Below are 17,257 nucleotides of genomic sequence, written 5' to 3'. Positions count from 1 at the left end.
GGGCTACTCGAGTATTCCACAGCTTCACATAAAAAATCTTAGACCATATCTTTTTTCTTGGATCTTCATGCCATGTGTCACTAAAATATCTCACTAAAAGAATCCCTGTTGTGATTGAAGCTGGGTTTTTTATTCAATTTCTTGATATATAAATAAAATATCCACATCATAATGGCAGTCATCATCTAGGTAGATTAATGTGATGGTCTATTCTTCGTAACTGGGAAGTACTATCAAAAAATACTCCTACTGCTGTTTTCGTTTTAGTTGTCACTGAATCTATCTGAAATGTATCGTTGGCTTTCTAAGGAATATTATTAATTAATATAGAGTGCCTATTTGGTTCAAACTGCAGTAGCTCAACATTACATTGCTCCATTATCTTCTGTCTCCACGGGTCCATCGAGGACTAAGGCCGCACATGTCTTATGAAACAACAAATTCATCAAAGGGGCAGAGCTTTCGGAGGGACATGTCTCACAAGTTCAGGTATCGATTGTCTGTAGGGTTACCTAACCAAGTGTTTGCAAGATCTACTCAAGCTAAAATATGACCATGCACTTCAGATCTGATGTACCAGTATTATCTTGAGGAGGTGCCTAATATCCAAGGAACATCAAATGCTATTATCTTTTGCGCTGATCATTTGATAGGATGCCAAAATTCTAGACTACAGCAAGCTTTGAGGTGCCATAGTAGGGGCCCAGTTATAATTTACATGGCTTATGTTTTGTAGTCACGATACTAGAAGTTTGTAACCTGTTGTAAGAGAATATTGATGGAGTACACTATATTTGCCTGATTTCTTCTCTTGGATTTATCAATGGGATGCATATGAAATCATTAAAGTAAAGAAGTGGGCACTTAGTGAAGTTATATATATGTTCATTTAACAGCCTGAACCTATAGGCTGCAAGGGAACATCAGGTATTTGGTTAGTTTTGCTTAATGGACCGTGTCTAATCATGCTCTTAAACATACAACACTCATGCATCATGGCGTGCGATGTATGTACCTAAATTTATCAATATTTCGTTATAGGATAATGGATTCAGTGAAATGTTATCAAACGGAGTTGTACTATTGTATATATAGCTGAGATCATATTACGAAGGACAATGGACAGTGCAGGAGTAACAATGGTTGAGTTGGTTTATCCTATCCTAACATCTGAAAGTGGTCAGCTGATAATCGTCCTATTAATTTGGTTAGACTACTTTGACTTAGTACAGGTGAAAATTTGCATCATGATTGATGTTATGTAAAATTTGTTGTCATCTCATCAATATTTGATTGTCAGTTCAGTACACTCACTTCAGACTTGGAAGTAACATTCTCACAAAGACCACAAAGTACGAAGTGAAGTAATTGAGACTGCTTCGCTCTTTTTTTTTGGAGCAACCGGCAGAAGCACTGCCTTTTCATATAAGCAAGGGGGAAAACCAAACACTGTACGAAGTGAAGTAATTGAGCACTGCTTCGGTCTTTTTGGGAAGACCCAGAAAATAGTAACACGTCTTGATCAGATCATTTTATGATATTTTCGCATACCAACCTTGGCTCAAACTCAGAGTTACACACTCCTTTGTCAGGTAGCACATCGTACCGCATAAGCAACTTCATAGAAATGTATGTATAAATAAAAATGTACTTCTCCTAGATGGATCTAACTTCGTCTTGAAAGTCTGAACACCTAAGTTCACTGTCAGTTATGTAGCCAACATCATAAGAGGGTCCGCTGCTTAATAGGCTATGTTACACAATTTAAGAGAATATCGGAGATGGTTATTTTGCATACAAAACCATAATGTATTCACTTCTAAATTTATTTGCACTTCGCTTTCCCCTGATTTCTAGAACACCTCCATGGTGTCTTCATCATAATTAGCTATAAAAACATCTTTCGTTCTTCAACTCGCTCATGGCAACATACCAGGTACTTAGTAATGCATCTAGGGAACTATAATGGCGCCAAATTAGTTAACAAATTAAATTGTTGGATAGAGTTGATAATATACTTGGAGAATACGTTTCACAGTTTGCTTATAAATTTGGATCTAACGTTTATATATCTTCCCTATCACTAATGGAAGGTATAACATGATGCTATTTGGGTTTCGGATCATAAACTTAAGAATATTGGAAGATGTAAAAGTTTAGTGTCGAAAGAAGTTCAGTGCCATAAACATTGGAATGCACACCCCCTAAGTGGGTGTTGTAAATTTGAGAATGTATCAACAATATAATTATTTTTCATACACAAGATGATTATAAAGTAAGTAAAGGTGGATGGATTTTTAGGAAGCACATATAAGAAGAGAAAGAAAATTCTTAGAATCATGTATTTACTTTTTGCATCTGTTGATGCAGAACGTGCAGGTACGATGTCACCGCTAAAATTTACCATTAACCAGCCACCAAATGGCGCGGCGGCAGTAAAGATTATAAATAAAAGATCTGAAGCCACCACGCAACACCTACACACCGGAAAATGAGAGAAAACATGCCAACATGGCCTTTTGCTCTGAAAACGTGAAAACCCTCATCAACTAGAAGCCGGGAGCATCATATACCCCGAGACACCCTCTAAGCGAAACTATACCGCCGAGTCTCGACGTCGTAGATGATAGATTCCACGCCACTCCACCTTGGTCCCCACACGAGAAGCACACGGGAATCGCCGCCCAACCACCAAAGCCGTACACATGCCCTTCTAGCCGATGTATGTCTCCAAAGATGATGCCCCTAAGGGGGTGACGACGCATACGTCTCCATCATCTGATCCACCGTCAATGGTGGTTTCCCCTAGATCTAAGCTTTCCCCCGATAACACTGGAGCAAGAGACGCCCCCACCATCTGTTATCACCAGAATTTGACCAAGTCAGAGGTAGGCCGCGATCAAGATGGATTTGAAGAATATGCGTGGAAGGAAATACGTGAATCGGCCTTTTATACCAAGTTGGGCTTAATGGCCCGTGTATCTGTAACATATTAGATCGCATCTTAGTTTAGAGATAGAATCTTACTCGTGCACGGTTTAGTGCACGCCCACATTGGAAAGTCCGCTGGACTATAAATATGTACCTAGGGTTTATGGAATAAACAACAACCAACGTTCAACCACAAACAAATCTCGGCGCATCGCCAACTCCTTCGTCTCGAGGGTTTCTACCGGTAAGCGTCATGCTGCCTAGATCGCATCTTGCGATCTAGGCAGCACAAGCCTGCCTACGTTGTTCATGCGTTGCTCGTACCGAAGCCTTTTTGATGGCGAGCAACGTAGTTATCTTAGACATGTTAGGGTTAGCATTGTTCTTCATGCTGCATGCTTTCGTAGTGCAACCCTTGCATGTCTAGCCGCCCTTACACCTATCTTAGGTGTAGGGGCGGCACCCGCTTGATCATAGTTTAGTAGATCTGATCCGTTACGATTGCTCCTTGTTCTACAAGGATTAGTTTAATATCTCGCAATAGTTAGGCCTTACAAAGGGGGAGGATCCAGCGGCACGTAGGGTGTCGTTCGTTGGCCCTAAGCGAGGATGTTCCGAGGATCAACCTCGTGTTGGTTTTTAGGCCTTGTTTAGGATCGGCTTACGATCACCGTGCGTGGCCGCGAGGCCCAACCTGGAGTAGGATGATCCGATTATGCGGTGAAAACCCCACATCATCGTAGATCTCATTAGCTTTACCTTGATCAAGCAGGACCACCATATATTCGGACACCTCGTCCGAATCATGGGTGGATCAGCTCTTTGAGCCGATTCACGGGATAACCCGAGAGCCGATCGAGGCTCGTATTTAACGTTTACGTGTGTGCCCTGCAGGAAACTAAGCGAGGCATCATCCACACCTTCCCGACCGGGTATAGGTCGGGTGGCACGCCCTTGTGATAAACATCGGTGCGTGCGACCAGGAGGCTTTGCGGGCCGTCGCTCGGAGGGACCGGGGCCAGCCGCAGCCCTAGTTGTTCCCGGCTCTACGGTGTTGCCCGTCTGCCCGCCAGTGGGTTTCTGACGTCAACACATTCTGGCACGCCCGGTGGGACCGTCGACGACATCCACGACATCGCCATCTACATCCGAGATGGCGGAAGATACTCCGGTCACATACGCGGATCTGCCTGATGAGCTCAAGAAGAAGCATGACGAGATCAAGGCAACCCTCGAAGCCGAACTCATCGGCTCCTTCCACCGAACCCGCTCCCCATGGCGTCGGGTGGAAGGGTTTCACACCGAAGGCGCGCTCGATGGAGTAGACCTGTCCGCTCCGTCGGAAGAACGCACCGGGTCGCTGCGGCGGGAGATCAACTACATGGTGGCTCATTCGCCGCACCGCCACTCGAGAGCCTCGGTGAACACCTTGGAGCGTGTCGCTCGCGCGTCGTCCGAGAAATCATGAGTCACCGGTACTCCCCGTCGGGACCGGCTCGGGGACTTTCAAAGGAGAGATGCCGCTCCAGCCCCGGCCGTTCGCATGGGTAGCACCGGAACCGCCGAACTCATCGGCATACGTCGTCTACAAGATTGGTGGTGATCCTAGTGACTACCAGTTCCTGCCCGAGCCACCTAAGGAGGTCCCGCACGGATACGCGTGCGCATACGTGCCGGACGGCAACGCCTGGGCACTCTCGAACCAGGCTGCAATAACAGCGGCCTCTGGAACGGCAGGAGGAACGTCAGGAGCCGATCCTGAGAAGCAGTCGTGGTTGGCTAAGTACGCCGTCCCGACAAACCTCCAAAGCCCAGCTCATGCAGTTGGCTTAGAACCGGAAAAGCAAGCATGGCTGGTTAAGTATGCCACACCGGCGAATCTTCAGGGTTCGACACCTTCAGCCATCACAGCGGATCAGATTTGTACAATTCTGAAAGATCAGTTCGGTATGATGCCGAAAAGGAAAGCGTTCGGCTACACCAAGCCGTACCCCAACAGCTACGAACTGATCCCGCTGCCACCCAAGTATCGGCTCCCGGACTTCACAAAGTTCGATGGGTCAGAGGGGTCCAGCTCCATCGAGCATGTGAGCCGATATTTGGCACAGCTGGGCACGATCTCAGCATCAGATGAGTTGCGCGTGAGGTTCTTCTCACAGTCCCTTATAGGATCGGCTTTCGGGTGGTACACATCGCTACCACCGAACTCCATCCAAACTTGGAAGCAGTTGGAAGAGCAGTTCCATGAGCAGTATCATTCAGAAGCTTCCGAGTCTAGCATTGCCGATCTAGCACGGCTACGTCGAAGCGCGGAGAAACCGTGACGAGAATACATCCAGCAGCTTCGGGAATCTTAGGAACCGATGCTATTCGGTTCGTATAACCGAAAAGGAAGCGATCGAGTTGGCGTAGCGGGCCTTGCAACACAGCTCAAGGACATGGCCTCCCAAGCAGATTATCCTCGGCGGCGCACGTGGTTCGAAACTTTCAGCATATGAACAGCGCTACCCGGACCTGTACCAAGACAAGTTCAAGCGTGCGAGTAGCCCCGGTCGATGTAGAGGAAGACGAAGTTCCTGCGGGAGACCAAGAAGTAGCGATGGTCGAGTGGACTCGGGGAGGAACCCCGTGTCCCGCAAATGGGTAAAGCCACCGGGCCCGCCCGGGGGATTTGATTTTGACGTGACCAAGACTGAGCAAATCTTCGACCTCCTACTCAAGGAAAAGCAGTTGAAGATACCCGAAGGTCTCAAATTCCTCACGGCGCAAGAGCTGAATGGAAAGCCATACCGCAAATGGCATAACTCGCTCTCCCATGCCACCAACGACCGAGGTGTGGCGTCAGCACATCCAAGCGGCGATAGAGAACGGGCGTCTAATTTTCAACCAGTACGCCATGAAGGTCGACACACACCCCTTTCCCGCCGTAAACATGGTGGAGTACGCTTGCCATGCAGGGTGCCAGCCGGGTTTCCTGTGCAATATCAACATGGTAGATCTTGGACACCACGCTGGCAAGGATGGAGATGAGGGCAGCTGCTCTCATAGCAAAGAAACAGAGGAAGCCGCTCCACGCGATCGGCTCCGCCAAGACGGCAAGCGCTACGTAACAGAGGGAGAAGTGAAGAACATAAGATATCAGCGACCTCTCTCTGATCACCTCCTCAACAAGTATGTGAGTCAGTACGACCAACGCCGACGATCCAGCGACGATGATGAAAGAGATCGTCTGGCTAGAGAAGCCAGAAGACATCGTCGGCATAACCACGATGAGGAGGAGCACGAGCGTTGTGCCAAGGGAAAGGCAAAGGGGCGAGACGACGAGGACAGGCACTGGGATTGCCCTTTCTTCAGGCACTGCTGGGATTCAGGAATGAGCCGATTGCCAACAATCGGCAATTGCCCAGAATGCAACCGGAAGAAGAAGGAGGCAGCCAACGTGTCCGTGTTCGAGCGCTTAGGACCTCTCCCGCCACGCAGCAAACGAGCTGAGTCCCCTCGGTTGGAAGATCTCGAAGATTCGGAAGACGAGGGAGAAGAAGAAGACAGGTACCACCGGCCAAGGTGGTGCCCCGACGGACTCAGCCGTTCCCTGAAACGCAGGGTTCAACGATTGCGCGGCCCGGAAGAAGCCGAGAGGTTATACTTGCATACTTTGAGGAAGGCAAGGCCTGATCCGGCTGCAAAGATTCGGCGAACCCTGGATGAAGAGGGTCGTCCACGGAAAATGGAGTGGCGCCCCAAGCAAAGGAAAGCCGATGATGAAACATCGGCTGGCACAAACATGGTGCTCGTTCTTCCGACGAAGCTTAGTGCTCCACGATTACACGATGCACTCAAGGTGGACGACGGCAAGCGCACCAACATGATAAAATCAGAGATTGGGCTGGTTCTGTCTACCGGCCTGGACGAGTAACAAGAACACGTCAATGAGCAAACATGGCGAGGCTGATCCTTGTGATCGGCCCCAAAAATTTATGAAGGGACATTACACACCTTTCATCGAACAAGCAACATGGGGGCCGATTCCAGCAATCGGCCAAAATTATCCTCACCCACCATTCTGCCTGAGTTCGACATGTTATCCAACAGAGCCGATACCATCAATTCTCTTGACAGAATCGGCTCGGGGGCACCTGAGTGGATAAAATACGAGGATGTGCAACGGAAGCATCTCATCTTTTGATGATGGGTACCGGAATATGGGGGCCGATGCGCTAGTCGGCTGTAAGAAAATAGAAATTCTGAAAATTCGAAAATTTTCAAACACAGCCGATGGGCCGATGCGCTAGTCGGCTATAAGAAAATAGAAATTCTGAAAATTCAAAAATTTTCAAACACAGCCGATGCAGCAGACATCGACTTAAGGATATGGAAGCCGATGCATGGCCATCGACTCAAGAGGAATAACTGTCACGGTCAGAGGGTCAATGGAGCACGAAGAGGGTTTTAATGAAAGAACTCCTTAATGGAGTAGCCTAAGAGCTCGGATCCTCTCTTCAAGGACAAGACCCAGAGCAGCCTGGACGTGCAGATCAGGTCAAGGATGGATCGCATCAGACCTACCAAAGGAAAGGAGCCGATCTAACTGGCAAGGCGCAGGAAGAACTGAAGAAACTCGGGGGGCAGCTCACATTGAAGGTTCTCTGCTTGGGGCTACGTCGTGAGTTAAGGCTAATGTCGGCACATGTGGCTGATTCGCCTTCAGTAAGGCTCGGGGGCAGCTCGCCCTAAAGGTCGTTGCTCTAGGAAGCCGATTTGGTTGGAATCGGCTAGCCCTGCGACACAACTGGTTTGAAGAGCGGTGTTCTGTTACGGAGTCATCAGTTTGAGCATCCAAGACGGTTCCAGGGCTCTTTTAAAGTCGCCCGCTCAAAGATCAAGTCGCCGACCTACTAAGATCGACCGTGTCATCGTCATCGGCAGAAGCCGCCTAGCTTGGAGGGATGGCTAAATTGGCCTGTCTCGCAGATTATCATGAAACTGATGCGTTACCATCAGTCACTAAGCATGGATTAGGCCAACAGTCGACAAACTCAACATGAAAGAAATCGGCGAAATCAAGCTAAGGGAATTCTTCATTAGTATTGGAATTTCTTACAATGGGGAGCCGATTGCTCAAGGAGGGAAGAACAAAAGAAGGGTCTATTGACCAATCTACTACTGCTAGGCCTATACTATTAGATCCTAATCTACGGGCCATCACTGCCCTCATCGTCGTCCTCAGAACTCTCATCGGCACTGCTGCCGATGGGCTCCTCGTCGCTACTCCCGTAGCCCTCCACGGGGGCTTCATCCCCGTCTTCGTCGTCGCTCGCTCGTCGTCGTCCCACCACATGCGGAGGCGCTTCGCCGGCGGGTAGCCCTCGAGGGAGTCGTCGTCGTCGTCGTCTTCTTCTCCCTCTTCTTCGGAGGTGGGGCAGCCGTCCCGGGAGAACCGGTCGTCCTCGCTTTTGGCTCCGGTTCCCCATCGGCGAGAACCGAAGATCTTCATCCCCGCTGGTCAAGGACTTGTCGTCCTCAGACCAGATGGAGGAGGCATGGCTCTCCTCGTCCCAGTCTTCCGGGGCACGAATTTCTGGCGGCGTCTCGCGGGAGGAGTCGGATCCGTAGGAAAACTCGGAGGAAGAGGAAGAAGGCATGGCGGCACAGAGGGTTTTTGGTGCTAATGCGAGGAGGACGAAGGAGACGCAAGCTGTTTTGAACGGTTAAATAAAGGGGATATGAGAGAGATTCAATGCCACAGCGGCTTCCGAGGAGATGTTGCCCAACGGAGAAAATTTTACGGCCACGTGGAGAAGTGGAAGAGGCAAGGCATCATGATGGGGATTCTGCGGCAGCTCGCTTCCGCCACGACATGACCCGACGAAAGAAAGCGTAATGATTTTGGAAATGTCATTTCCAAAACCAGGGGGGCATGTGTTATCACCAGAATTTGACCAAGTCAGAGGTAGGCCGCGATCAAGATGGATTTGAAGAATATGCGTGGAAGGAAATACGTGAATCGGCCTTTTATACCAAGTTGGGCTTAATGGCCCGTGTATCTGTAACATATTAGATCGCATCTTAGTTTAGAGGTAGAATCTTACTCGTGCACGGTTTAGTGCACGCCCACATTGGAAAGTCCGCTGGACTATAAATATGTACCTAGGGTTTATGGAATAAACAACAACCAACGTTCAACCACAAACAAATCTCGGCGCATCGCCAACTCCTTCGTCTCGAGGGTTTCTACCGGTAAGCGTCATGCTGCCTAGATCGCATCTTGCGATCTAGGCAGCACAAGCCTGCCTACGTTGTTCATGCGTTGCTCGTACTGAAGCCTTTTTGATGGCGAGCAACGTAGTTATCTTAGACATGTTAGGGTTATCATTGTTCTTCATGCTGCATGCTTTCGTAGTGCAACCCTTGCATGTCTAGCCGCCCTTACACCTATCTTAGGTGTAGGGGCGGCACCCCGCTTGATCATAGTTTAGTAGATCTGATCCGTTACGATTGCTCCTTGTTCTACAAGGATTAGTTTAATATCTGCAATAGTTAGGCCTTACAAAGGGGGAGGATCCAGCGGCACGTAGGGTGTCGTTCGTTGGCCCTAAGCAGGATGTTCCGAGGATCAACCTCGTGTTGGTTTTTAGGCCTTGTTTAGGATCGGCTTACGATCACCGTGCGTGGCCGCGAGGCCCAACTCCGGAGTAGGATGATCCGATTATGCGGTGAAAACCCCACATCGTCGTAGATCTCATTAGCTTTACCTTGATCAAGCAGGACCACCATATATTCGGACACCTCGTCTCGAATCATGGGTGGATCGGCTCTTTGAGCCGATTCACGGGATAACCCGAGAGCCGATCGAGGCTCGTATTTAACGTTTACGTGTGTGCCCCGCAGGAAACTAAGCGAGGCATCATCCACACCTTCCCCGACCGGTATAGGTCGGGTGGCACGCCCTTGTGATAAACATCGGTGCGTGCGACCGGGAGGCTTTGCGGGCCGTCGCTCGCAGGGACCGGGCCAGCCCGCAGCCCTAGTTGTTCCCGGCTCTACGGTGTTGCCCGTCTCTGCCCGCCAGTGGGTTTCTGACGTCAACACCATCGCCTCCAAAGAGGAATATGACGCCCGCGGGCGCCACCGCCGATGGTGGCATCCTCACCCGCTTCACAAGCAGATCAACCATCTTCTCCTCACTGTGGACCGCCGCAACCCACGCTCAAGCAATCCGTCGCCAGGCCGGAAGCCGCCACGAGGCAGCACCACCACCAACTGGATCTTGCACTAATGAAGAAGGCAACTAACAACAAAAAAGATCACCTCACCGCGCAACCATCGATAGCCACACACACGCCAAACCGAGGCACCATCTCGAGATCCTCCGCCGCAGCAGCGCCTCCAAGCCGCGATGGAGGGAAACCCCGCCGCCCCCATCCTCCCCATGCACGTGCTTTCCCCGGCTGGGATCAGACGACGATAGGAGGGGAAGACGACGACTTTGTCTCCCAGCAAACTTGATGGCTTCTCTGCCCCGAGCCACCTTAGAGGATGGTGCGGGGGTCAGGTGGCTGGTTGGGGAGGTGGGAAGGGGTGCGAGATCACATGAGAGAGCGCTGGTGGGTGGCGGCTGCGATCTGGGAGCACGGTGACGGAGTAGGGGGGGGGGGGGCAGTTTTTTTTGCATCAATCTTATTAAGGATTTTCTAAGGATTTAGTTTGTCAAGTCAATTGCTTCTTAGAAACGTTACACCGATGCAGGGAGTAACAATTGAGGAAATAGTGTTCATCTTACATTTTCGAAAATATTTATATTATTATTACTAGCAAGCTAAAAGTCTTTTTTTTTTTTGCGAATTAGCAAGCTAAAAGTCATTGCTCGATGATGTGCATATAAAAATATTGAGGATACAGTTTCAACTCCAATAAAGAATATGAGGCCTTTTCCTCAAAAAGGGACATGAATTAAGAACTTCAGATCAATACCGTGTTTTGGATATGCATCGAATAAAAATTGGCCAAAACTAAAACGTGTATCCGTGTCAGCAACTCCACATCCAAATAAAGAACAGAATGCAGCAAAACAATTTCGTTCTCTTTCCCACCAAAACTGGTGGCGTACAAGACGCCTGACCCACCGACGGATATCTTCTCGGTGACTCAGATCCTCCTCCTCCTGCCGATCAAATCTTCATCAGCCTCCACGCATCACCGGCGATTGGCGGCTAATTATTTCCGTCCAAAATAAACCTAGCCGTTGCCTGCTGCCGTCAGTTCCAACCGCGTATTGCAGCTGTGCCGTGCGTACATGTTGTCAGCTTCCTTTCTCCACGACATTATATAGCTGTCGCTGGGCTCGTCGAGACTTCTTCTCTCACATTCCTCCCTCCCCCAAGTCGCAACAAGATAAATTTGCACCGTTTCTTGGCTTTTCCAGTTCTTGGTTCTCTGCTACGCAATCCAGGTCGTCTTATTCACCGGGAGAAGCCCAACTAAGTGCTGCAGCTAGTTGAATACGCAAGGGATGAAGGTATCAATGGCGATCTGCGCAGGTTTCGAATCTTACCGAGCGTCCCCGGTGGACATGCGGGTAGTCACGTCGGACGGACAGAGCATCGCCGCGCACTCCTACGTTCTTGTAAGCCAGCTTGCTGAATTCGGCCGGGATCTTGCGTTGTTATGGTCGAATCCTTGCCTAATTTGGAATCTGGCGGCAATATCTGCAGGCCTCCTCATCGCCGGTGCTGGAGCGGACGATCGACTCGGCACGGCGCGGGTGGGGCGCAGAGTGCACCATCCGCGTCCTCGGTGTCTCAGCCGACGCCGTCCACGCCTTCATCCATTTCCTCTACTGCTCCAAGGTAACGCCGGAGGAGGAGGAGGTGGTGGGCGCGCACGGGGCGCAGCTGCTGGCGCTGGCGCACGCGTACCGGGTCGGGTGGCTGAAGCGCGCGGCGGAGGCGGCCGTGTCGGCGCGGCTCACGCCGGATAGTGCCGTGGACATGCTTAAGCTGGCCAGGCTCTGCGACGCGCCGAGGCTGTACCTGCAGTGCGCGCGGCTCGCGGCCAAGGACTTCGCCGCCGTCGAGCTCTCCGAAGGCTGGCGCTTCGCCAGTCGCCACGACGCCGCGCTTAAGGTCGAGCTGCTCAAGCTAGTGGAGGATGCGGACCAACGGAAGAAAAAGTGGGCGCGCGAGAGGGCCGCGCAGGAGGCGTGCCGGCAGCTCGGCGAGGCCATGACCACGCTTGAGCACATATTCCCCGGCAGCGACGGCGTCGCCTGCGCGGACAACGCGCCGTGCGCGACGGATGGCTGCTCGTGCCGGGGCCTGCAGCTCCTGATGCGTCACTTCTCGACGTGCGCGAAGAAGACATCGCCGGGAGGCTGCGCGCGGTGCAAGCGCGTGGTGCAGCTCTTCCGCCTGCACGCCTCCGTCTGCGACCGGACGGACCAGGCCTGCCGTGTGCCGCTATGCAGGTGAGAAAACGTAGCGAAGGAACACATTTTCAAATCTGAGAAAATGTCGGTCCTAGATCAGCAACCAAGAACCAGGCTGCTGACGAGATCCATGCCCTTTTCCGCCAAAGAAATCACTTGCTCGATCGCACCTTAGCTTTCATCCTTTTCTATGAAAATGACTTCCACGGCCATGGCGACGCTAAAGAAAATCTACATCCAGATGCAAAAGACAAATCCGATAGACGCATATACCTAATACTATTGATTTTATTTGCATATCCTTATGATCCATGTGGTTATATTTTTACGTGCATCTAGTGGTGATATCAGATGACCGCAAACTCACCTTTCAATGTGGTTGGTTAATTTTTGCAGGAATTTCAAAGGCAAGACACAAGCTGACAAAGCGGACAAGACATGGCGGCTTCTCGTCAAGAAGGTCACTAGGGCGAAGGTGATGTCCTCCTTGGCCAATAGGCAGGTGCCGGAGGTCGTGGCCGCGTCATGGGCGCGGTACAACGCAAGGGTAGCAAAATTGAGATGAGAAATGCCATTTAGTTATCATCAAGTAGTTTAAACTTTGTCGATATGAATGAGGGTGCAGGCAGAGAATTTAGGTTGTATCGTGTAGTCCTAGTGATAGTAGTATATACTTGCCAAATGGTACTCCAAAATTAATAGACTACCTATTAGTTCATCGATTGTAAATTGCGATGGTTAATTATACCGATGTAAATGTTGTGCATCTGATCTAGGTGTACACATACACTCCAATTGGCCGGCACATATCCATATTTTGTGTCGTGTGCTACAGTAAAAAAGGCCATTCGTCTTCAGCAATAGACCCACCAATATACCAAGTAAGAAGAACATAGTTGCTCGGTTAATTGTGAATGAAAACTGATTTACAACTTGGCCAAAGACAGGATGCGGGGGTTTCCATCTGAGAAAATGCAACCAAAAAGACATTTTAACGTCCGCTAGAGAGATCAGTAACAAAGAACCAGGTTGGCACGCCCTTGTCCACCAAAGAAAATCAATTTCTTGCACTCTGAAATGGACGTAGTTGTTTAGTCCTTTTCCACGAAAGTGACTTCGACAACCATGACAACTCTTTAAAAAAATCTACTTTCAGATGAAAAGGTGAAATTGATCGATACACATCTAATAGATTGTTTTACATACGATGGTGATATGTGATGAGCATGAACTCACATTTCATCGTGGTTGGTTAAATTTTATGCATCCATTCGAATGCCAAGACATAATTGTAGAAAGCAAACAAAACATGATGGTTTCTAGTGATGAAGGTGACAAGGGCGAACGTGATGTCCTTCTTGGTGATTGGAAGGTCCCGAAAGTCATGCCCATGTCATGGGCGAGGTACAACAATAGGTTGGCCAAGTTGATACCATGAGAAATGGCCTCTTGTCATCACCACATAGTTTAAGCCTTGTCTTTAGCAATGAGGTTGTATCAATGAAGTGTACTAAATTGAGTGGGTCTTGTTGATAGTCTACATGAAAATATGTGAAATCATGCTTAAGTTTGTTTCCAGTGGGGTTTTCTCAGGAAAAAATTGTAGGTGGTAATTAAACGGTTGAGTGCAACAAGCATGGAACACTCATGGGTTGTGTCTCACAACGAACAATATGTCAACGTCCTTCGTCTTCGGGCAGTAAGCCAATCGTCTCCGATATAATAAAATAAATCTTCACTAGTATGAGAAACGCACATGCCTCGCAATTACGACATTGATGAATGATGACATTCGCTTGCCATGTGAGCCAAATCACACGCTACACCAGGGTCTCCATGCGAGTGCATGCCCCAAATCCTCGACCCCTCCATGGAGTATTGGAGTGAACGTGCGTCCATCGATTCCCCACTTTGCCGGTCAAGAGCCAGGAGACCAACAATTGTCCTGCACACTGAAGGTTCTGTGTGTGCGGTTGTTGTGGGATTCTTCTTGCAGGAGCTGCTTCATCGACTAGACACGGATGCTTCAACTTTTGCGTTCGCACTTTTGGGCCAATTGCCGTTGATCCCGAGCTCGTCAACCTCGGTGCAGCTGCGGGGATCGACGAGCCAAGCAAAGCCGGAGTCTCGTGCGCCCACGGTGGTGATTATGGCGCTGCAGGCGCCGATTCAGGGGCGGAAGCCTGGTCCGAAGACTGCCATGATAAGGGATGTGATTCTGCGGGATCTAGAGCTCCAGGATACGGCGCAACGTCTGGTTGGGGACAAGGGGAAGTTGTTGAGGCGGAGAGGCTATTTGAAGCGAGCTTCATCCCCATTCTCACATGCAGTGCAGAGAGCGGAAGCGCGGCTGCCGCCGCTGTGGAACAAACTGACCAAGCTAACTGGGCTCTCAAGCAGGGACCTGAAGGCGGCTTCGATGCTGCTGGTCCTAAATTACCATCCTCAGCTGCTGGGGTACTCAGTGGAAGAGCTCGTGGATTCAGAAACCTTGTAGGAGTTGCTCGCCATGGTTTTCGCGGGAATAAGGTGGTCAAGGGGGTGGTTGAGGATGTCAGGTGCCCCTCCATGGCGTTGCGGGCCGGGTCAAGGGTTAGTGGGTGCCCTGGACCGGTCGTGGGCATGGAGGAAAAGGAGGTGGAGCTGCTTTTTGAGCAACTTTGGCATATTCCTCAGCATTTGGACAAGCCAACTCCGAGGGGGGTGAGGACTATAAAACCCAAGTCCGCTGCTAGGGTTCGTAGCCCTCCTCCTCCGCCGTCGTTACCACCAAATAGACCAGGGATATGTTACCTAGGGGCTGTAGAAACTGAGGTGACAGATCTAGAGCTTGAAGAAGCAGTAATCGAAGATCGTGGTCATGGTGGTAGAAACAGGGGGAGAGGTTCTGGTGGAGGAAGAGGGGAGAACTGGAATAGGCAGCAGCAGAATCAATAGTTTCAGCAGAATCCTAAATAGCAGCAGCAGTTCCAAGATTTCCAGCAGAATCAAGGTGGTTTTCCCTTCCCTCCGCAACCATATGGATTTGTTCCTGGAGGAATGCCACCTCCTTGGGCTTTCCAGGGTGCTTATTGATGGTGCTCCAGGGACGACGCCAAACAATCTTGGTGGCGGTTGTTGTGGAAGCGGTTGGGAAAACCCCAAGAGGAAGGTGTGATGAGCACAACAGCAAGTTTTCCCTCAGTAAGAAACCAAGGTTTAATCGACCAGTAGGAGAAATGGGTGACTTCTGAAGGTGTTGCTAGCTGACTTGTGGCAGGGCGCACTACCGGCGTCAGCAACAATGTGGAACCTGCACACAACACAATCACAATACTATGCCCCAACTCACAGTGAGGTTGTCAATCTCACTGGTTTGCTGATAACAAAGGATTAACCGTATAGTGTGGAAAGAGATGTTTGTTTGCAGTAGAACAGTAAGAGAACAGTGCTTGCAGTAAATAAACAGAACAAGAAGATTTTATCAGTGTAAAGGAAAAGGACCGGGGTCCACAGTGAACAACAACTTGTCGCTCTCGCTCCGCGGTCCATAGACACATGTGATGAACCGCTTAGTCCCTTCGCTAAGCATGGTGATCGACGCCGACATAGTGTTGGCAGAGACGTGGACGTCCGAATGGGTGAAGAAAGCGTCTGAAACCGAGAGTATCACCCCCCGGACGTACCGATAGCGGGCATAAAGGCATAGTTTTCGGTGAAGTTAGGTCTGAGGGTGGCGGAGATGACCGCATCGTCGACGTCGTCGAGCTTTGTTTTGCAGTGCCCGCCACAACCGTTTGATCGTGCCATCCCATGATCCATTCCTTGCGTCGTGCTTAGCTAAGAGCATCTCCACCGGGGAGCCCAATAGTGCCATCGATAACGATTTGGGGGCGGTGGAAAATTTGGGCTCACACCAGCGCGCCCCATAAAGCACCAATGTCATTTCGACAGCAACCCCGTGCTACCCCCTTTGCGCGGGATGGCGAACGGGTGCGCCGGTGCCTTGACCTACGTAGGAAAACGCTCGCGGGATAGCCATGTCAGCGACTCAATGTCCTGGATTAATTGCCCGGGGTGGAAAAGTTTGGTGTTCGTCTTCAATGGGCGCGACGGTTTCCGAGGCGACGATGTGACGATTCAATGGGCGCGACGATTCCCAACTACCCGCGTGGCATCAACGCTGGCCGGTGCGGCCAGTTCCAAACCCCCGTTAGCTCGACTGCCTTCGTGCCAACCCTAGCCACCGCCATCTCCAATCCACCCTAGCCATCGCCGTCTCCAAATCCATGGCGCACAACTACGAGGCCGGCGGAAGCGGCGCCGGACGCGAGCGCCCGCACCAGTTCACGCTGGACGAGGTGGAGGTGCTCAACTGGCACCACATCCTTGTGTCGATAGAGTACCGTCTCCAACACGACAGGCATATGTCCGTCACTGGCTACGCGGTGAGCCGCCTCATCCGGATGGACCGGACTTATGCTCTCTCATCGAGCAGTGGCGAGCGCAGATGACGCCGGAGCAGCGCCGCCTCCTGGAGTGGGCTCCGATGAGCCCGGAGTGGGCTCCGACGAGCCCGGAGTGGCACCTCGTCTCCAGCAGGAGCGCGGCATCGAAGTCGCAAGGTCCGCCAGCCTTGATGCTTGGCGGTACAACCGCATGGGCCGTCGGACCTGCTGGTTTGGCCACGACATCGATAGGATGCTCGCGGTGTACGGCTACCGGCAGGGGAGGCGCAGCTACAGACCTCGCTGGCCGCCCTACTTGCCCCAAGCGCAGCGCATGGCTGCACCGCCTGCGCACGAACCGACACATGCGATGTTGGGCACCTCTCGATCCGGATCGTCCGGGTCCGGCGGATGGAAGCGCTCGGCGTCGTGCGCACGACCGTTCGACGGCGTCGTCATCTGTGACGGCAGTTGA

The 17,257-nt window shown here is 50.8% G+C and overlaps 1 protein-coding gene across 1 annotated transcript; it reads left to right on the top strand.

Moving 5' to 3' along the window:
* The first annotated feature begins 11,183 nt into the window (after window positions 1-11,183).
* On the top strand, window positions 11,184-13,124 carry LOC124674473 (BTB/POZ and TAZ domain-containing protein 1-like). Its single transcript, XM_047210517.1, has 3 exons — window positions 11,184-11,554; window positions 11,643-12,394; window positions 12,752-13,124. Exons 1-3 carry the CDS (start codon window positions 11,441-11,443, stop codon window positions 12,918-12,920), a joined length of 1,035 nt encoding a protein of 344 aa, XP_047066473.1. The 5' UTR covers window positions 11,184-11,440; the 3' UTR covers window positions 12,921-13,124.
* Window positions 13,125-17,257: the final 4,133 nt, after the last annotated feature.

Source organism: Lolium rigidum, chromosome 7 (assembly GCF_022539505.1).
Source record: "Lolium rigidum isolate FL_2022 chromosome 7, APGP_CSIRO_Lrig_0.1, whole genome shotgun sequence".
Classification (NCBI taxonomy): domain Eukaryota; kingdom Viridiplantae; phylum Streptophyta; class Magnoliopsida; order Poales; family Poaceae; genus Lolium; species Lolium rigidum.
Note: the sequence above shows the minus strand (reverse complement) of the source record. Positions and strands in the feature narration are given on the sequence as shown.

Coding starts and splice junctions, on each gene's coding strand:
- LOC124674473 (XM_047210517.1), top strand. CDS start 11,441: ATGAAGGTATCAATGGCGATCTGCGCAGGTTTCGAATCTTACCGAGCG. Junction 11,555..11,642: donor CCGCGCACTCCTACGTTCTT/GTAAGCCAGCTT, acceptor CAATATCTGCAG/GCCTCCTCATCGCCGGTGCT. Junction 12,395..12,751: donor TGCCGTGTGCCGCTATGCAG/GTGAGAAAACGT, acceptor TAATTTTTGCAG/GAATTTCAAAGGCAAGACAC.